The sequence below is a fragment of the Herpailurus yagouaroundi genome, unplaced genomic scaffold (assembly GCF_014898765.1).
Source record: "Herpailurus yagouaroundi ecotype Mexico unplaced genomic scaffold, PumYag 197, whole genome shotgun sequence".
Lineage (NCBI taxonomy): Eukaryota > Metazoa > Chordata > Mammalia > Carnivora > Felidae > Herpailurus > Herpailurus yagouaroundi.
The window spans coordinates 29589785-29614118 of NW_024412428.1; the positions used below are offsets into that span (position 1 = coordinate 29589785).

The window sequence follows — 24334 nt, forward strand, 5'->3', positions numbered from 1 at the left end:
CATCCCTGAAACAAAAAGGTAAGGTATTTTTAATTATGCATTGATTTACTGTCCTTCATGCAGCTAGAATAATAAAATCAGCAATTTAAAAACTAGTCTTACGTGGTATTTTAAGATTATATGGTTTTGACGATATGTTTATTAACATAATAATCCTATGGGAAAATTTTCTAAGAGAAGATTGTATCATTTAAATCCTTGTTTTATGTACAGGGGAATTTGTGATTAGTATTGATACTCTATCATCGTTCTCTCTGATTTTCTCTAGGTTAAAGCACTTAAAGAGTTGATAAAACATCATTTGTTTCTATGCGATGCTTGTAGACAGTATTTTGGCTGACTTTAGGGCTGAATTATTTTCCCTGAAATCATTTCACAAAAAGGGCCAGCAATTTGCTGATAAGTTTTCTTATAAATGACTACACAGTGAAGACATACTAACACATTGATTACACAATGGAGTAATAGGAATGAGATAATGGTACTTCTTATGTGATGATGTAAAACAATTTCTCTGTTTTGGGGGCTCATACTCCTAAAGATTAACTTTAGTTTTTTCAAGGTATGATTTTTAAAAAGAAAACACATCCAGCTGTTAGGTAAATTTGTTTTCTTTCAAACAGTCTTCATAGCTTCAATTTCTGGAACTTAACTCCTTGAAGACAGCAACATTGCATGCGATAATATTTTGCTCATTCGCCTATAAGATGTTTGTTCAGTTGAGAAATGAAAATGGGTCTCAGTATACTATGTAGAGTGATTTGTTCTAAATGGCACAAAAACGGTTTCTGGGCCAGGAAAGTATTAGTTCAAGGTCCTGTGAAAGTTGATGCTTATTCTGATGCATGGACACCATGGTCTAGTGAAATCTGCACATTAGGGATTTTCCTATAGCTCATTCCCGCGCCCTCCAACATATGTCATTAGTTTCACATAATAGGAAAGAGGAAATATGCAAAGGCACAGACACTATTCTGAATTAAGAGACCGATTTTTCCCCATGTTTACGATGAAAATTTGTTTATGTACAGTGTGCTTTTGTGTAAAGGGACACTCTGGTGTTATGTGCTCAGCAAAACAAAATATTCCCTTGAAATGATTAAAACGCAAATGCTATTTTCTAGATCTGGTTTCCTGGCATTTTGGGGGGGGGGTGGCAGATGCTAATGTATCTGGTGCTTTTGTTTTAGAAACAAAAGTAAACTGTAGGGAGTTTACCAAAATGCTGCCACGACACCCCCTTTAAAACCAAACTGAGCAAGAGAACCAAATTGCTGCTTTATCCACATTTTGGTCATCCCGGGGTGGTGGTAGTCCTCTGCTCCCATTGTTTGTTTTGCTTCATGTTTGACTCCGACAGAGATCAGAGCTACATTTTATGGACTTACGGTTTGGCAAGATGCTGGCAAATGGGAAAACAAGCAACATAAACCAAATTTCTGCCACAATGCTTTTAATATTGAGACAGACTTTTATCTAACAGAGCCAACAGAATGGAACATGAGAGCACCCGCAGCTCAGGGCTGTAAACACAGCTTCCTGATGACACATCCCTGGGGGGGGGGGGGGCAGATCATACAGTTTCTATATTATGTGGCTTGTCATTCTACTGGCACAGAACTGATTTTCGCCTCAGAAAATGTCTCTTTCCTGAAACTCCAGCTGTCCTTCATTCATAAAGCAGTGTTTTAATAAGGTGGTTGTTTACTAGGAAAACAATGCTAATGTTAATAATGAATCACTAACAATATAGCATATTCCTTATCGTAGATGGTCTACTTGTTGCCAAACAGCTGGAGGAAACGCGGGGGAAAATGCAATCGAGCATTTAAACATCATAGCTGGATGTTTCCAAACATAAGTATCCAGATGCTTAGCATTGTGGAGGTAATGTGTTTGATTGCTTGCCTTTTTCATATTTTATCCGGATCTTTTGATGTTCTGTGGATAGAGTCATGACTATTCATTTTCAATATGCTGAGCAGTTTTCGCTCATCATGAATGGCGACAATAATGCTGAAGACTGGCAGAGGCCAAGCCTGGCAGAGATTGCTGGAGATGAGGGAGACGAGGAAGAAATGAGACTCAGACTGTGGTTAAATGGGTCCCTCTCCTGGCTAATGTGTATGGAAGCATGTGCCTTTTAAACGGCATCAGCTAAATCAGGTTTCAAGCTTCAGTTAAGGGGAATGTATGAATTAAGAAGCTGGATGGAGGGTCAGATTCTCTTGTTTTCCTTCAGATCCAGAGGCTGAATAACCAGGCCCTTCTTCAGGATACTCACTGCCAAGAAAGAAAGCTAACTGATTCTATGCCCGTGAGGATACTGGCTTAACAAGAATCTGGTCCAGCTAAACTATAGTAGAGTCGCTCCCTTCCTCAGACTGATGCCTCATCAGGCAAAATTAAAACTCTACAGTAAACAAGATGAAGTACTTTCTCTTTTTAGGATCTCAGAGTACCCAACCCAAATCAATTCATGCTTCCTACTGCAAACTTCTCCGACATCGGGTTATCGGTACTTATAATTAGAGTCATTGCCAAATGTTCCACTAAATTAAAATTCCTGCAAATTAATTATCTCATCAAAGGTGGCTCAGTTTCAGAACTGGATTCGTAGATCCTGGCACTAAAATAGACGCAACCTTCTCCTAAGAGTGAAAGAAAAAAAATAGTCATTTACTGACATGTCCCTGCAGGAAACAATAACATTACAGATCATGTAGGAGCCAAGAATAGCCGGGGCATATTAATAACTCAGTCTGTTCCCTGATTTTATTCAAGATGACTGGTTAAAGAACACTGCACTGATGATGACTCCATGGCATGAGGAAGAATGTCATCATTAACATGTGGACCGTTTGGCATTTAGAACATTTCACACATAAAGAGAACTCAACACAAGACTATTTACTGTGCTTTAGACAGATGGTTTAATGTTTCTTTAGCCTTCAGCCTATCAGGCCACCCATGGTTTTCTTCAGCCAAGGGCTTTTTAGAAATAATTGGTCTCTAGCAATTTTCTAACAAGACTGACTGCGATCTATTTCCCTAAATCTTTTTCCTACCCTTAACTATCCCTTACAGTGGTTTGTGGCTGACAAACCTCCCTGACTGACACTGATTCCTCACATATAAGTAATTACTGACATAAAAGGAGATGAAGGGGCTGAAATCTCATCATTAATGGTTTCTTTGCTACAGAAAAGCTATTTAGAAACGATTACTTCGGAAAACAGTTCTTCCCTGATTAGACGTTGCCTGACCCTGGAGAAGCTGTTCCCCCAGAATCTTTCAATACAGGAATTGATAACCCCACGTAGATGGATAACTGTGAGTGGCAAAAGATGCATACAGGCGTTGGTTTAAAAATGGTAGAGAAGAGTAATTGTGTCTCCATCTGAGGAATATGTAAATGTGTTTAGAAGGGATACAGAGGCTGCAGATTCCCTGCTCCTGCCATCAAAGTGGAAATCACTCACACTGGAAAAGCAAGCGTGTGCATTCTTACAGTGCAAACATCTGTAGGACTCTTGATCCCCTGCACTTCCCTGGCCACAGTTCAGTTTTCCAGGCCCTTCTGCCAGCTCTTTTAGGGAACCACGTGACCCACGGCCCGGAGACTCTACAGACTGGCCCAGAAGGATGGATGCTTGTTTGCACATTCTTCTCTATGTAACCTCCCCAGTAAGGTTCAGAAGAGGCAAGCTTAGGCCTGGAGCACAGAAAAGTGATGACACAGCAGAGAGGGTTTAGCGATCAGATGTATTTAGGAGGGCAAGTGTCTCCTGACTGCCTGCAGGAGAGGGCTTGTGGGACTGGAAGTCTCAGCGGGAACTTCTGATTGGCTTTTTTCTCTTTAAGGGACAATGACGTCTCATTGGAAGCTCCGATTTCCCGCTGACACTTAATGCTGGGCCTGACTGGAATCCTTGCTGGTTCTGTGGCTGCAGCTGGTGTCTGGGTTTTGCACTGCAACTGTCAACTTTCCGCACCTATGAGGAAAAGGGGACCACGGTACTGACATCGGTGGTCTGTCTGACCATGGCTTGTTTAATTCCCAGCTCGAAGTGCCAAGCCAGTTCTGTTTCATGAAGTTCAACAGCTCGCTGCTCCGAGTACGCGAGGGCGACGGGCAGCTGACCGTCGGGGACTCAGGCCTGGACCGCGAGCGGCTGTGCGGCCAGGCACCACAGTGCGTGCTGGCCTTCGACGTGGTCAGCTTCTCGCAGGAGCAGTTCCGGCTGATACACGTGGAGGTGGAGGTGAGGGACATCAACGATCACGCGCCGCGCTTTCCCCGGGCCCAGATCCCCGTGGAGGTGTCCGAGGGCGCGGCTGTGGGCACGCGCATCCCGCTGGAGGTGCCTGTGGACGAGGATGTGAGAGCCAACGGGCTGCAGAGCGTGCGCCTGGCCGAGCCTCACAGCCCCTTCCGCGTGGAGCTGCAGACGCGCGCGGACGGCGCCCAGTGCGCGGACCTGGTGCTGCTGCAGGAGCTGGACCGCGAGAGCCAGGCCGCCTACAGCCTGGAGCTAGTGGCCCAGGACGGCGGCCGCCCGCCGCGCTCCGCCACTGCCGCCCTCAGCGTGCGAGTGCTGGACGCCAACGACCACAGCCCGGCCTTCCCGCAGGGCGCCGTGGCCGAGGTGGAGCTGGCGGAGGACGCGCCCGTGGGCTCCCTGCTGCTGGACCTGGACGCAGCCGACCCCGACGAGGGCCCCAACGGCGACGTGGTGTTTGCCTTCGGTGCCCGCACCCCGCCCGAGGCGCGCCGCCTCTTCCGCCTGGACCCGCGCTCGGGCCGCCTCACCCTGGCAGGACCCGTGGACTACGAGCGCCAGGACACCTATGAGCTAGACGTGCGGGCCCAGGACCGCGGTCCCGGGCCTCGGGCCTCCACCTGCAAAGTCATCGTGCGCATCCGCGACGTCAATGACAACGCTCCGGACATCACCATCACCCCGCTGGCTGCCCCGGGCGCGCCTGCCGCCTCCCCCTTCGCCGCCGCCGCCGCCGCTCTCGGGGGTGCGGACGCGACCTCGCCGACCGGACCAGGAGCGCCGGAGGCCGGCGCCATCTCGCTGGTGCCAGAGGGGGCGGCGCGCGAGAGCCTGGTGGCGCTGGTCAGCACCTCGGACAGAGACTCGGGCGCCAATGGGCAGGTGCGCTGCGCCCTCTACGGGCACGAGCATTTCCGGCTGCAGCCGGCCTACGCGGGCAGCTACCTGGTGGTGACCGCGGCGTCCCTGGACCGCGAGCGCATCGCTGAGTACAACCTGACGCTGGTGGCCGAGGACAGAGGCGCGCCCCCTCTACGCACCGTGCGGCCCTACACGGTGCGCGTGAGCGACGAGAACGACAAAGCGCCACTCTTCACGCGACCGGTCTAAGACGTGTCAGTGAGGGAGGACAACCCGCCTGGCGCCTATTTGGGCCGCGAAGGCCAGGTCACCTGCCGACTGCTGGAGGCCGAAGAGGGTCGCGCCCAGGACGCCGTGTCCCCCTACAGCTCTGTGGACCCTATTACTGGGAAGCTGTGTGAACAACGGTGCTCTGGTCGCAAGTAACTGGCTGAGCTGCAGCTGGGGCTGGAAGCTCTCGACGGCGGCTCTATGCAGCTCTGGGGCTGGGCCGTGGTGTGCCTGCATGTGGAGGACCAGAACGGGCACTCACTGGTCACACTGCCAGAACGGCTGGTCACACTGCCACTCTTCAATGGCTCAGCCCAGCTGCCTCTGCTTCAGGGCGCGCGGCTGGGCTACCTGGTGACCCAAATGCAGACGAAGGCCCCAACACAGAGCTAATTTCCATCGTAGCGGCGGCGGCCCCGCGGCGCTAGCGCCGCACCCGCTCACGGGTGAGCTGTCTTTTCAGCGCCGCTTGTCCCCACAGCCCACCAACCAGCTGACGGCGGTCGTCATGGTGCGGGACCGAGGCCAGTGGGCCTTTATCGCGCACCGCCACTTTGCTCCTAGTGCCCGCGGATTTGGCGCCACCTCGCGGAGAAGTGATGCTGGTGCCGCCTTCGCCGCCGCCAAAAGAGGGAGGGTAGGGACGCCCTGGAGTCGCACAGCGCAGAGAGTAGGGCGACAGCCTGGCTTCCTGGTTGTCTTGGCAGGTGTTTTGGCTAGCGGCTGTGGCCTTCTGCTGGTGGCCATTGCCATCGAGACTTGTTCCAGCCAAGGCGAGGCCAGGACGCGGAAGAAGAAGCTTTGTGGGCATAGCTTGAGCAGGTACCACGCGAGGAGTGGCCAGGCTGGTCCAAGTCGCAGAGCATCGGGGGCTGACTCTGGGGGCTTTGAGTTGAGGTTCTTCGGGAAGACACTGGCCCTTTCTGTTTACGCAGAGGCCCAGGAGGGCGAGGCTGCGGAGATTTCCCGGTCTGGGGGCAGTGGGGTGTTCTTGTGCTCCTCCCTTCGAAAGAGGAGCGGGATCCTGTGGGCCCTGGTAAAGCACCCCAGCAGTTTTAGGGCCCCTCATGAACGGTTGGTCGATTTTCCTGCCCATACGTTAGGAAAATTCAGAGCCTGATCTGGTCTGGGACTTCAAAGGACTGAGTTTTCCGGACTTTTTATTTTTTATTTGAGAGGAAAATTTCTTCACAGATGAAGGCAGAAGGAGGCATGGTGGTCATGTTTCGAGGAGGCCCACGTCTCTTTGTGCTGTTTTTGCCCCTGGTAACTTCCGTCTGGGTCCAGTTGGAACATCTTCGTCCCTCAGGGTTTAAATGCTATCTTTCTGAAGCACTCCAGAGGAGGGATATTGTGCCCTGTCTGGCAGCTTTGATATCTGAGCGTGAAAAATTAACTGCTGCTCTCACCCCTCTTTTTAAATAGGGTTCAGGCTCAGGTCCTTTCCATTCCCCATCCCTGTGTGGAGAGGGTAAATCTGCTGCGAGTTTAAGGTAATTTCAGAGTACATACGGCTCTGTCTAAGCGACGTGTTTGACGTTTTGTACATGTTTATGGATAACAGAGTGAATCTGTCCTTTTCACTCCCAGTACACATTCAAATCCAGATGAATTTAGTGAGAAAGATAGCGGAAGAGGAGACAGTGAATCGAATGACAGCAGTTCTGACATCAGTATAGAGCGGGCTTCAAGAAAGCGTCTTTTCCAGTGATTGCAAAGCGAGAGGGTAAGTTCAAACCTGTGACTTTGAAGCTCTTCCTCACAAAGCCCTGATAATTCTGGATGCCTGAATGAATTAAAAACAAACAGAGAAGTGGTCCGGACTGTGCAGTCATAGAGGGGGTATGCCGAGTGCTACTGAACAGAGCTAACAATTTTTTTTTTTCTGAATGCTTCTTATTTAGCTGATTCTATGTATTTTGAATACTTTACGCTAACTGACTTATTTATTCCCCATAATAAATCCAGTAGGGTAGGGACTTGCCCCAGTGTTGGAAGTAAGGTCTCAGCCCAGGATTCCAGCTATAGATTTCTTCCTCTTAATCATCCTATTTAAGTGGCCTCTATTAATGCAAACTATTAAAACACAAAAAATCAGAATATTTTGGTTAGCAATACTAAAATAATTTTGTACCACAGCACTAAGGAGAACTTCCCATACATGGGGATTTCAGAAGTGGATAGCATATGAATAGGTAAATTTTTTTTATAGGTCAGGATGCCATTTGCTGGGAACATATGACTTTGTGGTTTTCTTTGGCCATGCTTTGTTTGTAGAATCTTGCACCCACACAACATCATGCTATTCAGTCTAGCTCCTGTCATGTCTGGGAATTTCGTTTTAGGTCAAAATCTCTCTAATGGTGTCTAGTTCTATGGGGGAAAGTTGATTATGGACTTGGTGTTAGTTTCCGTGGAAGTGAGCACTAGATCTTTTAGTCCTTCAAAGCAGATACCTTACTCTCAAAGATGCGTCCTAATGGTATGTCCTCCTGATTCGTATATTTCTTCACGTTATGGATATTTTCGCCCTATGTTTGGTTCCTTCAACATTTTTTTTTTTTTTTTAACAAGATGACTTCTAGACGCATCTACATCCTGGTCCCCTTCTGAATGTTCTCTGGTGTGTAAATATCTTTCCTAAAACGAGACCCTTAGAGTTGAATACAGAACCATAGAACCAGCCTCTCTCCAGAGCTCCAAACTAATATTCCCAGTTGCTTACTCAATGTCTCCATTTGGGTAACTGGTAGACATGCTACATGTTCAAAACTGAAGTCTTGATTTCTGTTCTACAAATTTGTTCTTTCTCTAACGTGTGTGCCTCAGTAAATGACAACTCTGTTCACTTAATTTCTTGCCCTGGCCAAAGTCCTTGTGTCATTCTTGATTTGTGTCTTCTCCCACTCAATTTCCAGTCCATCAGCAAATCTGATTAGATTTACTTCGAAAATATATTACCAATCTGGGCTCTTCTCACCACCTTCTTTGCTGCTATCCTCCCCAGGCACGATCATCTCTTGCCTGGATAGATCCAAACTGGACTGTGTTTCCATGCTTGCCCTCCTGCAGTCTGTTTTCCAAATCATATCACATAATTGAACTCTCCAAAGATTTCTCACTTAAAATGAAAGCCAAAAATTCTTATCATGGCATCCCAATTACTACTGTTGTGTAACAAAATGTAACTCAAAATGTAGCAGTTCGAAACAACAATTTTATTATGCTCATGGATTCAGTGGATCATTTTGGACATCTCAAGGTTTAGACACATGTCTGGCATGTGGATTAGGATTATTCAGGGTCTAAGATTGCTTACTTGGGCGTGGGAAGAGGGGCTACATGTGCTCTTTACATGTGGTTCGATTTTCTGACACCATGGCAGCCATAGGCAAGCATGAATGTTCCTCCAAATAAGATAGAAGTCACATCATCTTTTATAACTCAGTCTCTGAAATGACATTGTCATTTATGTTCTACCGGTCCAAGCAGTCTTAAACCCACCCAGATTCAAAGGGAAAGGGAAGAGTCCCCCATCTCTACACTGAAAAGTTATTAAAGAATTTTGGGGCCATATTTGTAAATAAGCCACACGTGGCCCATAAAGTCTTGTATTATCTGGCCCCTGGTTGCTTCTTCCAAATGATTTATTACTCTTCCGCTTGATAATTTGGGTCATTATGTTGGGTCTCTTGATTCGTTCTTGAACAAACCAAACATATTTCATCTCAGACCTCAGGGTCTTGCGATTCCTTCTGCTTGGTATGCTCTTTCTCAAGATATCCATATTGTTTGCATCCTTCCTTCATTTATGCCTGTGTTCAAGTGTCTATTTTCTCAAAGAGATTTTCCATACCTCAAGCTGTCTCCCCCGGCTGTCACTCTCCACCCTGCTTTATTTTCCTTCATGCCATTTATCACTGCCTGACATTACTTTATGTATTTGTTTATTATTTGTTCTGTATTCCATGTTGAATCATCAAACCTCAAATATGTACTTAAAAAATGAATGAGTGAATGAACGAATGAATGAATGAAAGGTATAGTCTAACTTGCTTATACGTTGCAACTGTATGACCATTTCTCATGATCATATTGCATTTTAGACTAGGATAAAACTGCTGGTGTTTTTTTAGAAGTTCCATTGTGTTGCTTTCCTTTCTAGAACATTTTAGTGTCATCTCAAAGCTTGAAGGTTTTATAGCAAGTTTATCTTTTCGGATCATTTAATGTTAAATCGTCCTTTTCAAACAAAGATCAAATTCCTGGAGCTCCTAGTGTTTATTCTCTGTTTAGAGAATTACCAGCTTATTCTTTCCATAACACAGTTCCCTCCTCGTAGTAGTAGGCAGGCTCTCTGAGTCCCTTGGGAGCTCCAGGTGCTGCTGTGGCCAACCATAAGGTGATTGAAGCAATGCATTCAATGTGGGAGGGTCTAGTCACTTGGTAATAACAACCACATTTCTTTTTTTTTTTTTTTAACGTTTATTTATTTTTGAGACAGAGAGAGACAGAGCATGAACGGGGGAAGGGCAGAGAGAGAGGGAGACACAGAATCGGAAGCAGGCTCCAGGCTCTGGGCCATCAGCCCAGAGCCTGACGCAGGGCTCGAACTCACGGACTGCGAGATCGTGACCTGAGCTGAAGTCGGATGCTCAACCGACTGAGCCACCCAGGCGCCCCCCACATTTCTTCTTATACTCAACAGCAATGTTTTATTTACTTATTTATTAAACAGTTACACAACACTTACTATGTGCCAAGAACTGTGCTAGGTGCTCCATAAATATTAACCCACTTAATCCTCATAATAATGCTTTTAAGCAGGTACCCTCACTTAAGCTCATTTTGCATAGGGGGAAACTGAGGTGTAGAGTTGTTAGAGTATTTTGATCAAAACCACCCAGCTGTAAGGGCAGAGGTGGGTTTTCCATTCTGGGAGTCTGGCTCCAGAGTTCATGCTTTTAATGTTCTGCTGTAGTGTATTTTCAGTGGGTTTTTAAATACTTACTTTATGGGTCTTCTAAAGATTTAGGACTGATTTACATTCCTTGGGATGTTTCTGTCTTTGGCTTTAAGTGAGATGTTCTGATTTATGGCTTGGTTTATACTCTAGCTCTCTGCTGCATTTTCTTGTAAAACGTTTAGTGGGATTATTGAAAGGGTGACACATGGGTGATGGCAAGATAATTGAATTAGATGTTGATAGCTTGGGTTAAGACATTTAGTGAAGTTATTTTTATTAATTTTTCATCTCATTCTTAATAGTTAATGCAGAGAATAAATGGATTAATAAATACGCTGATATTCTTCAGAAATTAATTTTATATATTTATTTATTTTCCTACAAGTTTTTATTTAAATTCTGGTTAGTTAACATGTGGTATAATATTAGTTTCACGTGTAGGATTTAGTGATTCATCATTTACATACAACACCACATTACAGGTGCCCTCCTTTTTTTTTTTAATGTTTATTTTTGAGAGATAGAGAGAGTGAGCTGGGGAGGGGCAGAGAGAGAGAGAGAGAGCGAGCAGGAGAAAGGGTCTGAATCAGGCTCTGTGCTGACAGCAGAGAGCCCCATGTGGGGATAGAACTCACAAGCCATGAGATCAAGACCTGAGCTGAAGCCGGATACTCAAGCAGTGAGCCACCCGAGGAGCCCCACAAGTGCCCTCCTAAACACGCATCACCCATTTAACCCATCTCACCCCCAACTCCCTCCAGCAACCCTCAGTTTGTTCTCTATGGTTGAGAGTGTGCTTTATGATTTGCCTCTCTCTTACTTTTATTCTTCCTAGGTTCATCTGTTTTGTTTCTTAAATTCCACATATGAGTGAAATCAAATATTTGTCTTTCTTTGACGTATTTCACTTAGCATAATACACTCTAGCTTCATCCATGTCATTGCAAATGGCTATAGTTTTCTTTTTGATGGCTGAGTAATATTCCATTCATTGTGTGTGTGTGTGTGTGTGTGTGTGTGTGTGTGCGCGCATATATATGTATATACATATGCCACATATTCTTTATCCATTCATCAGTAGATGGACATTTGGGCTTTTTCCATAATTTGGCTATTGTTGATAGTGCTGCTATAAACATCAGGGTGCATGTATCCCTTCAAATCAGTACTTTTGTACCCTTTGGATAAATACCTAGTAGTGCAATTGCTGGATCATAGGTTAGTTCTATTTTTAACTTTCTGAGGAACCTCCATACTGTTTTCCAGAGTGGCTGCACCAGTTTGCATTCCCACCAACAGTGCAAGAGGATTCCCCTTCCTCCACATCCTCACCAACACCTATTGAGACACTTCAGTTTAGATTGTAATTTTTACCATTCCTCCCACCAAAGCTATATTAGAAATTCCAGCAAACTATTTAATTTAGCTGCTTGAATTTTATTTCCATTTCATTTCATCAGTGTACCAGCAGGTGGAGGTACAAGTCATTGACAGAAGATCCAAAGGAAGAAAAATAAATGCATAAACGACTAAAAAACTAGTCCCTGAACAACTGAATATTGTTTGCATTTTGAAGCATATTGCCAAATAGCATTCTGACTTTTTAAATATTTCACACGACTCCATTTTATTTCCAAGTTGCTTCCGATCATTCGGAGTGAAAAACATTTAGGGATCCTGAAAGATTCATCGAGGAATCTCAAAGCAACAGGACTTTCATCACCTCATGAAAATAGCCATGGGATTGCACTTTCTTCAAGTATTTTTACCCTCACATTCCCCAGCTGAGAAATATGAATTTCCAACCAGTCTACTCAGAACTCAAAAGAGGTTATTTTTGAGCCTGTGAATCCCAAAGTGAAGGGTTGCAAAGTGTGTATGGCAGAGTTCAAACCTGCAGGCCAGCCCTGTCGCCTCCCCCTATCCTCAGATAGAATGATGAATTAAATCACCCTTCAGTGGATGGATCACCTTCACATACTTCAGAAATCGCCACTTCACCCTGAAATGCTGCAACTCATATAGACAGTTATATTTTGGGAATATACACATTTATGTTTCTGTCAAGTATTTATAAGCCAAGTTGCATACACGAGCCTCCTACTTTTGATAGACATTGCCCTAAATTATGTGAACAGTCGATGTCAGAGCACGTGACGCTTTTATATAATCCAGGATATTTTGCCAAAAAGTCTTAGATATAAGACCCAGATATAATAAGTGAACGTATATTTTATATTCTAAGATCATTTGTGGATTTAAATGAAATCTTCAGTCTAGCTGTACGTTGATGTTTGAGTATTTGCAATTCTACTGGGAATACAATTTAACTTGGAATGACTTTAGGCTGGATTAAGAATCTGGACCCCAGCCGTAACCACAGACCCGATGGGGAGAAAGAAGAAGCAGCATTGGGGTGAAGGAGAAAGTTCAGGCAGCACTGGGGTGGGGAACCCGAATAATTTCTCTAGCCTGAATCAGAGGTGGTTGGTGAGTGCTTAATGGGCAGAACAGTGACAGATTCTGATAGTGTGTGAAAATCAAATGCAGGTGGCTGGTCATGTCGTGCTCCTGGGCATTCAACCCATTCATCACAGTAGCTCACTCAGAGGTGGAGCTGCAGGGAGCAGCACTGGGAGGAGTAGAGAGGGTCTTCAGGCCTCAGCCACCTGGGTTACTATCCCCAGCAGGACTGGGACAGGAGACGGGGGGCAGAAGGAAGGATTGGACCCAAAATGCAGTGACACGCAGGCTACCTGAGCAGCTGGGCCTCATGAGTGACTGACCAGATTGGAGGGGCAGCCAAGCTGGGTGATGGAATGGAAACAGCCGGATTGTGTCTTCTTTTCTTTAAGATTGGCTCAGACTGTGGGAAGAATTGAGTCTGCAAGGACAGGACACTAATGTCTCCCCAAGTGGAAGAGTCTGGGTCCGTCAAGATCCGATGGGCATGAACTGTATTCCCAATACAATAACCACTAGCCACATGCGGCTGCTTAAATTTAAATGAATGAAAACTCCATGCAATGACAAATTCAGTTCCTTGGTCACATTAGCCACATTTCAGTTGCTGAATACCACACATGGCTAGTGGCTACGGTATGGGACAGAGCAGCTATAAAACATTCCATCATCACTATTCTACCGAACAGCACTGATGTGGAAGAAGAAGCAGGCCAGAGGATCACCTCCATGGGCTGGGGGTGTTGAAGGCAGCCAGTGACCCACAATGCTTGCTTAGCACACATACGGGAGACTGCGTGTTCTCTTTTCTCCATGCTCACACTTCCCTGGTCAGCGACAGTCTTTTATTGGTTCATATCAATATTTCAAAATGGATTGACACATTATATTATTTATTAGAAAATATTTGAAAAATGTCTAAAGACAAGAATTCCCAATAGTACAAGGTTTCCCGTATGCCTGGGGATTTTCTGAAGGCTCCTGTGCCATTCTAGCTAGCACCTCAAGTTTATAGTCCTCATGTCCAGTCCTATAACCTTAGGGATTTTGCAGCAATATTCGTGATAAAACCAAGCCACTCATACTCCTCAGCTCTCCCAAGAAATAATGCAGCAGTTTTTAAGACCAGTAATTCATTTTTTAGCTATGGTCAGGCAAGAAGCTACCAAGTACTCTAAACTCCTCTTGTCACGGGCCTCCCATAGAAAATCACTGCTATAGAAATGTATAACAATTTAGTTATACATTACATTATACTGGTTTGCAAGTCCAGTAGGGTCTTTAGAATCAGTGTGCTATTCCAAGTATCAGATTTCCAGAATGGGGGGGTCTAGGCCCCAGAGAAACTGCAGCTAACGAGAACATACCTAGCTTTACCTGAGACACGCCTTTCAAATAAAATACACTTACCTTTTGGGTTATGTTGAATAATACTTCAACTTCATTAGAGTGATTTGTTATGGAAGTGCATTCTGTGTGAAACGTTGTTTCTAGAAGCCAAGAACCTAAAACTTTGATTCAAGTTTATAAACGTAGGATTAGATGGATTTGTTTTTTCTTAAAACCAGGTTCACATGGTTTTGGAATGGTCGCTTCTACCTTAATTATGATTCCTCAAGCAGTTTTCCTGACTTTTATGACGGCATTCTCAGTGACAGACAGTAATTGGAAACATGAATCAAATACTTACTGCATACAAAGCTCTTTGGTAAGTGCTCTATGTGAATTATTGTACTTATACCTCATAACCATCCTGGGAAATAGTGATATTATTATCCCCATTTCAGAGATGAGGAAATGGAGGTTTAGAGAGGATAATTTGTCTGAGGTCATACGGTAAGTGAAAGAATTGTGATGTAACATTAAAGTGCATGAATTTTAGGTTGACAGCTGGATGACATTATGTATGCACATACTTATGTGACCACTACTGGGATCAATGGAACATTTCCGGCTCCCCTGAAGGCTCCTTCGTGCATCTTGCCAGGCAATGACTCTTCTCAAAGTAACCACTATTCAAACTCTTTCACCATCTGTGAATTTTCCTTGTTCTTGAACTTCATAGAAACAGAATCATGCAGTATGTCCTCTTCGGTGCCCAACTCAGCCTTATGTCCATGAGCTTTCGTACGCACATCCGTGCTGTGTGTTCTAGGAGTTCGTTCTTTCTCGCTGCCGCATGGTATTTCATTTGTGAACTTGCCACAATTTAGTTATCCATTCTACCATTGATGAACATTAGGGTGATTCCAAGTTTTTAGCTTTTGTGAATAGTGAATTAAATTACACGTTTTTTGGGGGTAGACAGAAACCCTTATTTCAACAGAAATAAGGCCTTCTAACCAGAAATAGAATTGTTGCGTCAAAGGGTGATGGATTTAGGATTTAAACCTTAGGTTTTCTGAGTCCACTGTTCTCCATTGTGCAACACCCACTACCTCATTAACAGCTAATATTGACTGAGAACTCTCTATGTGCTAGATACTCTGATAAGCTCTATTTTTCTAAGCAGGTGCTTGATCAATTGAGAACTTTCTATAAGCTTTACTAATAACAGCAGGGGAAGTTTTATATTTGTTCAACAAATAAGACAGTCTTTTAAATTATCATTAAATAGCTGATGTATTACAGTGTATGTGGAATGCTTAGTAGCTTCTCTTTGAAAAGACCATAATAATATCCATCTTTGACAGACTTGTTTTGCTCATTGAAATGTATACAGTAGAGGCAGAGTTAGCAATTGATTGTTCATTTGCTTGTACACCGTAATTAGCTAAGGAAGAAACAAATCAATTTAAACCAATTTCCATAGTCTACACATGCACAGGCATTGATTACAGACATGAATTTTCTGAATAAAAAGTGAAGCTAGCTAATCTCAATTTGTATTTCATCGAGTAAATGTCAGCTATCGATTTCTGTGGCTTACTACTGGTGAGGCCATCTGTCTGTCATTCTTTACAGGTAGCACAGCACAATCGCTTGTGCAGTTTAATTAGGTGTGGACCAGCCGTTTCACTTGCGTGAGGAAGATGAAATATTCAGTCTTGGTTGAAGGAAAAACCTCAGCCAGCTGCCTGCTCTCTCACCCTCTTTCAGACTCTTACTCATCTTAACTTAATGCCCATTGATCCTTATTGTTGGATGTTGTACAGAGGAGCCCTTTTGTAACAGGGTGTTGGGAGATTGGGCTAAAACTGACTTTACGGGCTAACTGAATTTTCTCAAGCTCTCTTGAACTCTTGACAGCATGGCATCACATTTTAAGGGAATGACTTGACTGTATTATAGAACAGGCTTCTACAGCGCTGGTTTTCTGAAAGAGTAATCCGTGCTGCCTTGGTCACACAGGATTTGTACACAATTTGACAAGTTGTGATGTCTTCCGACCTGGAGTAACACGGAATGTGTAATCGGACACTGTGCTTGAATACAACTGTTCATTTAAAACATGGCCTGAGGTAACAGTGAAAATCATGTCTTCTTTTTCAAAGGACATACCATAAACTCTTTGTTTTTGGTTTCCTCACGTGTGGTGGGATATTAGCATCTACTTCATAGGGATATTGTGAAAGCTAAATGAGATGGTCCATGTAAAATGCTTAGAGCAATGCTTGTACATAGAAATCACTTACTAAATATTCTTATTATCATCAGAGACATTTCTCATTTCCCATTTCCTTGTTTAAAGCGACGTAGTTTGTTATTCCAAGTATTCCTAAACGTTTGTCTTTTTTTTTCTTTTTGTTTGGTGTGATTAGTGTTTTTTTTTTTTTTTTCCATTTCTTTTGGTTGGCCATTGTTTTTTAAACTAACTTTTCAAATAGGCAAACAATAATAGTTAAAGTAAAGTCCCCTGGGGATTACAGTTTTGTGTTTTTTTTTTTTTTTTGACCGTGGTATGAACCTCTGATTTCGAAAAGAGAACATTTCTGTAGAAACATTTTTTTACAGTAGTTCTTGTAAAGTTTGATCAGTCAGCCATTTTGTCATACGGCTGTATTTCAAGCCAGCATGAGCTTGAGGGTCACGTGGGGGTATTTAAATGGAATTTAACTATTACTGGGAGCCCAGTAATAATAAACGCACTGGTTGTTTACTTCAAGAATCCTTGGGAAAACCCACAAAAACTTGGTATCCCACTTTTACCTGCTTTGCTGAATGCTAATATGCCATTTAATCGTGCCTGTAGACCCCCTGCCCTGCTCCCGGTATGTTACCATGAGCCCATGCTGCTGTTGTAATACCCCACAGGAGGCATGAAGTAATCAAATGGTAAATGATCAGCTTCTAGCTCAGGTCACTGTAGCTGGGGAGATGACTGACAGTGAGGCATTTCTAAATAATGGGAGAGAGTCTTCCAGAAAGGACACAACCTGAAAAGTATTTTTCCTTCCAACCTGCAGCCAGAAAAACCAATAGAGCATCTCCCACTGAAGGACCAGAAGGCATTCACATGCATAGATATTTTGGTAGATGTTTTTAATAAAAGGCATGGGCTCTAATGCATGCTCACTTTTCAGTTCTGTCTCTTGACACCTTCCTACTTGCACTCCCTGTACCAGTGTCTGTGCTCTGACTCCCTAAAATGGAGAAGGAACGTCCGCATAGACTATAAAGCCAGCCCGATCTCAGGAACCAGGCTTACCTCTCAGATAGCCCTGGGGCCACAATACACTGGAGGGCCCTTAGAGAGATGGGCTCCTAAAATATGCCAAATACCTACTCACCTGAGTCCTTGTCTACAGACAACCTTCCTCCATCTGCCTATGACTTGGTTTTGCATATAGGTCTTATTTCCGGGGAGAAAATGGGCTGCACATAATAGAAGCATGCATTCTGTTCCTGTGCAAATTAGAATTTTCATTAGAAATGACTCAAATTGGGATTTTTTTAAATCATGATAAGTATACTCTTTATTTTTATTGATTTTTATTTTGAAGTTTATTTATTTATTTATTTATTTATTTATTTGGTGTGAGAGCAAGAGCCAGAGAGAGAGGGAGAGAGAGAGAATCTCAAGCAGGTTCCTCACTGTCAGTGTAGAGCCCAATGCAGGGCTTGAATTCATGGAACTTAGAGATCATGGCCTGAGCTGAAATCAAGAGTCAGATGCTCAGTCTGAGCCACCCAGGCACCCAGATAAGTATACTCCTTAATCCCCATCTCCAGTTTCCCCCACACCCCCCACCCATCCTTCCTGTGGTCACCATCAGTTTGTTCTCTATAGTTAAGGGTCTATTTCTTAGTTTGTCTCTCTCTCTGTTTTTTTCCTCTGCTCGTTCATTTTGTTTCTTTAATTCTACATATTCTATATTCTACATACATGTGAGTGAGATCATATGGTATTTGTCTTTCTCTGGCTGTCTTATTTTGCTTAGCATTATACTCTAGCTCTATCCATGTACTTGCAAATGGCAATATTTTATTTTTATGACTGAATAATATTCCATTGTGTGTATGTATATATATATATCTATATATCTCACATCTTCTTTATCCATTCATCTATTGATGGGAACTTGGGGGGCTTCCATAAATAATTATTGCAGAAAGTGATGAGGCAATCCACATAGGGGTGTGCGTATACCTTTTTGAATTAGTGTTTTCATATTTTGGGGGTAAATACCCATCAGTGGAATTATTGGATCGTATGGTAGCTCTGTTGTTAATTTTTTGAGAAACCTCCATGCTGTTTTCCACAGTGGATGCACCAGTTTGCATTCCCACCAACAGTGCATGTGGGTTCTTTTCTCTCTACATCCTAGCCAACACTTGCTGTTTCTCATATTTTTTATTTCAGCTGTCTGACAGGTGAGAGATAATATCTCATTGTGGTTTTTTAAATGTTTATTTATTTATTTTGAGAGAGCGAGAGACAGAGAGAGTGCAAGTGGGGGAGAAGCAGAGAGAAAGGGAGAGAGAGAATCCCAAGCAGGCTCTCTACTGTCAGCACAGAGCCTGACTTGGGGCTAAATCTATGAACCACAAGATTATGATCTGTGCCGAAATCAAGAGTTGGATGCTTAACCGACTGAACCTCCCAGTTTGCCCTATCATTGTAGTTTTGGTTTGCATTTCCCTGATGATGAGTGATGTTGAGCATCTTTTTCTGGGTCTATGGCCATCTGTTTGTCTTCTTTGGAGAAATGTCTGTTCATATCTTCTGCCCATTATTTAGCTGGATTATTTGTTTTTTGGTGTTGAGTTGTATTGGTTCTTTATATATTTTGGGTACTCTTTATTGCGTATCATTTGCAAATATCTTCTCCCGTTCATTGTGTTGCCTTTTAGTTTCATTTATTATTTCCTTCACTGCAGAAACTTTATTTTGATGTAGTACCAAGAGTTTATTTTTGCTTTTATTTCCCTTATCTCAAGAGACATATCTAGAAAAATGTTGCTATGGCCAGTGTCAGAGAGAGAGAGAGAGAGAGAGAGAGAGAGAGAGAAATTACTACCTGTGCTCTCTTCAAGGATTTTTATGATTTCAGGTTTTACATTTAGGTCTTTAACCCATTTTGAGTTTAGTTTTGTGTATGGTGAAAGAAAGTGGTCCAGTTTCATTCTTTTCTATGTGGCTGTCCAGTTTCCCCAACATTTGCTGAAGAAAAGGATTTTGGTTTTACATAGCAGTACCATGAGGTTGGTTGAAGTGATTTTACTATTCATGAAAAGGTTTATTTTCATGGTGCTGAAAAAAAAGGGATCTGAGTCGACCTAACTGAGGGCTGGCCCCCGTATTATAATAAATTGACAAAGACAATGGACAAAATTCCCTGAAGCCTCTGAGAGGACAGCCTTCTGGTCCCTCCCTGGGCAATATGCCACCCTGATTCCTGTACTGGACACACCAGAGCATTTCCTAATTAAATGTTGGCATCAGGAATGATGGTGTACTAAAAACCAATGTCAGTCTAGCCCTTCATGTGTATAGTGGCACTGCAATCCTGCGAAGCAGGTAGCATTATTATCTTTCTTCTACATGTAAGAAAATCAAGGTTAACTTATGCAAGTCACAGAATGGTTCGTGGCCAAGCTTCAGTGCCAGAACACCTCTTCTGGGTTTGGTGCATGTTACGCCTTGCCTTATTGCCTTTCTTTTAGCCTGTTAGTTCTTCTTTTATTGGGTCTACAGGTCTAGAAATCAAAGTACTTAAAAAACCATTTGGTAGTTCCTTTGCTCAAATCACCAGGAGCATATGAACAATCTAAATGCATGTTCAGCCACTCAAAGATGTGATCTGTTCTCTGGCTGAGCGCCCCTCATCCATCATGCATGTTCCTAATAGACATGGCGGGTCTTGCACGGAGGGGAGCTTTTCTTCCTCTCTCAGTGGTGCTTCCTTTGAGGCATGCTACTGTTCAGGGGCCTGTTGAGATTTTGATTAAAAAAGACAGATATTGTGCAACTTCCATTAATGTTCTATTTCTCCTGTAGCAAAATGTAGGCTCTTGCAACTTTCTCAGGGGAATTTAATTTTCCATGTCTGTTGGCAAATTCAATTTTGAGTTTTACATAAAACACTAGAAAACAGTTAGTGGCCTGGTCATGGGTTATGCTCGTAATTCAATGATTCACCGAGGTGACTTTAACCCTTTTGTAACCTCTTCTGCCCTTCTCTAATCCACAAGCAACTAGATTTCTAATGTAAAAGAAACCTCTTTTAAAGATATAAAGCACCTAAGGTAGTTAGCATTCCTTTGTCCTTCTCTCTCTGGTTATGATAATGCCTTCTGAGTTATTTTTATACTGTTCCCTGAAAGTAACAAAACCTTCTATAGATGAAGAAACCATGAAAATCTGTTTTGAAAATGCTTAATGCACAATAACTTATGTTAAGAGAGTGTATTATATACCTGAGCAGTTTTACAATGTCTCCAATGATAGTGTGGCCTTCTTTTTTATCTTTATCTATCTCTATCTTTATCTCTATCATCTCTATCTCTCTCTCTGTATTTATATCTTAGTGCCCCAGTCTTCACCTAACTCAATGTATCTATAATTTTCATTCATTCATTCATTCATTCATTCTGGGACGTATTTCAGTTTTCTGGATTATGTGAATCTCTTCCTCTCCCCCAGCCCTCTTTCTTTGCCATGTGAATGCTTCCACTTGTTTCTCCTCATTAACACTCTTCTGGTGTTGGAACAATGAGAAGAGAGTGAGGAAAGTCAAATATAAGTTTGACTTCTTTTGTGATTTGACCAAACCAGTGTTTTAGACAAGTGGTCAAAAAAATCAAGCAACAAGTACAAAGTTTGGGGCTGTAGTTTCCAGTGTATATACATATATTATACATATATATAGTTTCCAATATATATATATTGGAAACACACACATTTGGAAACACACACATATGTATGTATGAGATATATATATATATATATATATATATATATATATATATATATAATTTTTTTTTCTGGAGACTAGGAGTAAACTGGAACAGGGAGTAGATATAAGTATTACCTTTCTGCTCCTCATATGACTTCTTCCCATAAGGCTACTATTTTTTGTTTTCTGGGATCCCACAGTGTCATAATGATAATACCATGCAGCCAGTTTCCCACATTTCTTCAAAAAGACCAAAATAAAACTTGGAAGATAAATGAACTAGATATCCAAGTTTGTATTTTAAAGAAGCTTCAAATAGGGGCACCTGGGTGGCTCAGTCGCTTAAGCGTCCGACTCTTGATTTCAGCTCAGGTCATCATCTCATGGTTCAGTTTGTGAATTCGAGCCCCACAATGGGCTCCCCACTGATAGCATGGAGTCTCCTTGGGATTCTCTCTCTCTTCCTCTCTCTCCCCCCTTCCCTGCTCATGCTCTCTCTCATCTCTCTCACACACACACACACAAAAGCTTCAAGATTATCAACTATAAGAGTCACATTTATAGACTACATTTAACCATTGAAAATGGAAAGAACCCAGTTTTGTGCCACGAGTTTTTGTTGTTGTTTTAAACGGTTACCTTAGCTAGAACCCGTGCTTTCTAAAGCAAACCAAAGAAGAAATTTTAATGAAAAAATGTTTCATAGACCGAGGGTTAGTAATTTTAGTTACTTAGATTACTTTATGAGAAAAAGGTCATAAAACGCATGTTTGACCAGGCCTGAAGCTTGTCCACATCGAATTGAACTTGGAAACCCACTTCACAGAGGTTTCCTTCTTGCTAAGCATCTGCTCTGCCCTGAGGGGAAGGAGACAGCTGAGCCTGGGGACAGTTGGGGCCCAGTTGTCTGCCAGAAGTGATCTCTTCTGTAGCATCTGCTCTTTGCTTGGTGAACTCTCTCTGAAACACCCGAGTGCACAGCAGCCTGGAAAGATGATGGATTTTCCACTGTCACTGAGAGTGGGGATGGTTGTCCCTTATGGTTGAGGTGATTTCTCACTCTTAGTTTTGTAGGGTCCTGGGCTAGGTGATTTGGGAAATGGAAAATATATACTATGATCGTATTTTACTCATACTTCCCTCTCCTTTTTCTTTTTATATTTAAGACCTGGTGAAATAGCAAAAGCTTGGGTTTTATGCAACGAATCTAAAACAAAAGCACAGCAACTCTTCCCTTCTCCCCGTATCCAGGGCCTTACGGAGCATCTTGTTTTATACCAGCTGACTTTTAGGAAATGCTCATTACATAATGAGAGGATTTGTCAGAGAAAAGGGGTACATAAATTAAAATTTCACTTAAAGAGAACTTGCACACTATTATATCTATATTTTATCTTAAAAGCAGTATGAGGGGTGCCTGGGTGGCTCAGTCCATTAAGGTCCAACTTTGGCTTAGGTCACGATCTCACGGTTGGTGAGTTTGAGCCCTGCATTGAGCTTTCTGCTGTCAGTGCAGAACCCGCTTTGGATCCTCTGTCCTGCTTTTCCCTGCTTATTCTCTCTCTCTCTCTCTCTCTCTCAAATAAATAAAACATCTTAAAAAAGCAATATGAGCGTGCAGAATGCTAAGATCACCCTTCTTTTCTTTTAATTCTGGGTAAAAGGAACAGTCAAGCTTTACTGCTTCTCCAGCAAAGGATAAAGGAAAATTTAAATGACATCTTCTATGGTTAAGCCACTTTCTGAATATCAGTACGTTTGAAGCCCATTGTTGGTGTTGTAAAAGCTTAGGCATAAGTTTGTTTCTGTGGAGAAGACCTTGCTCTGAAGGCCTGCAGAGTTTGCGTTAGGAATTGATCAGATGTGCTCGAATTTGGGTGGGACGAACTTGACTTGGAAACCTTGAGGTCTTCCACAAGGAGAGGTGACTTTGGTGACTGCCAGTATGTGCAGCAGGCTCAGGCTCGATGCTTTCTGGTCCTTTTCTCTGATCCTCCAAAACATCTGAAAGGAGATCCATTTTAGAACAGGAAACATACTCAGTGAAGTTTAGAGATTTGCCCCAGGATACAAGTTATAAACTTGTAAAATTGGGATTGTAATCCATGTATGTTCGGTTTGAAAGCTCAAATATTTTTCATTGCACCTTTCTGCCTTTTTGAAAAAGCCGATAGTCACACTTTTTGGATCTGGTAGTGTTTCAGACATATATCAATAAACACAGTAGCAAATGTACCACGCACCATTAAACAAAGTGTTTCACACATGTATCACCGAACACAGTTACACATAAACTCTGAGCCACTAAACACAGTTTTTCGCATAAATATTACTAAATGCAGTATGCCCCCCATGCCTCAGGGTCTCTTCTGGAATTGTGGCTAGTTGTGTTGCAAATGGTCAGGTATGAAAAATCCCCAAACACCCAGAAATAAAAAAAAAGAAAGCTTGTATGTCTGTGCTCTACCTGGCAAGCTGGATGTGATTCATTTTAATATTTACTTTTCTCCTTTTAGAGGATTTTGGTTATCTGATGCATGTGCACACTGTGCATTCTTCTAGATACCCTAAAAGGTATCTGTAGGCCAAGCCAAGCCACTATTGATCTGCATATCTGAAATTAATTACCCTGCTTTGGGTCCAGAGGCTGCATGGGGAGAACATTATGAGAGACAAGAGTTATGAAATTCAGTTCTGTTTATCTGTTACCAAAAGGGTCCTTTTGTCTATTTCCCCTGTTAATTCTTTCAGTTTTTGCATTATATATTTTGAGGCTATGCTATATAAATGCAAATTTAGGTTTACTTTATTTTCCTTGTGGATTGATGCATTTATCATAAAATCCTGATTTATCTCTAGCAATGCTGCTTTCTCTCTTTTTTTTAATTGTTACAAATTTGAACTGTGGGAAAAAAAACCCATAACACAAAATTTACCATCGTAACCATCAAAAAGAAAATTTTTTTAAACGTTTATTTATTTTGGAGCGAGGCACAGAGTGTGAGTCAGGGAGGAGCAGAGAGAGGGAGACACAGAATCTGAAGCAGGCTCTAGGCTCTAAGCTGTCAGCACAGAGCCCGATGCGGGGCTTGAACCCACAAACCATGAGATCATGACCTGAGCCAAAGTCGGACACTTAACTGACGGCGCCC

General features: G+C 42.8%; 1 protein-coding gene across 1 annotated transcript in view; it reads left to right on the forward strand.

Annotated features, from left to right (window-relative positions):
* Positions 1–2045: 2045 nt before the first annotated feature.
* Positions 2046–24334, forward strand: part of LOC121013037 (protocadherin-8-like) — a 43294-nt gene continuing 21005 nt past the window's right edge. Inside the window, 3 exon segments of the mRNA XM_040448597.1 lie at positions 2046–6236; positions 7005–7140; positions 14412–14551. Coding sequence (XP_040304531.1) covers positions 4092–5570 — 1479 coding nt within the window. The 5' untranslated portion in view covers positions 2046–4091 and the 3' untranslated portion in view covers positions 5571–6236; positions 7005–7140; positions 14412–14551.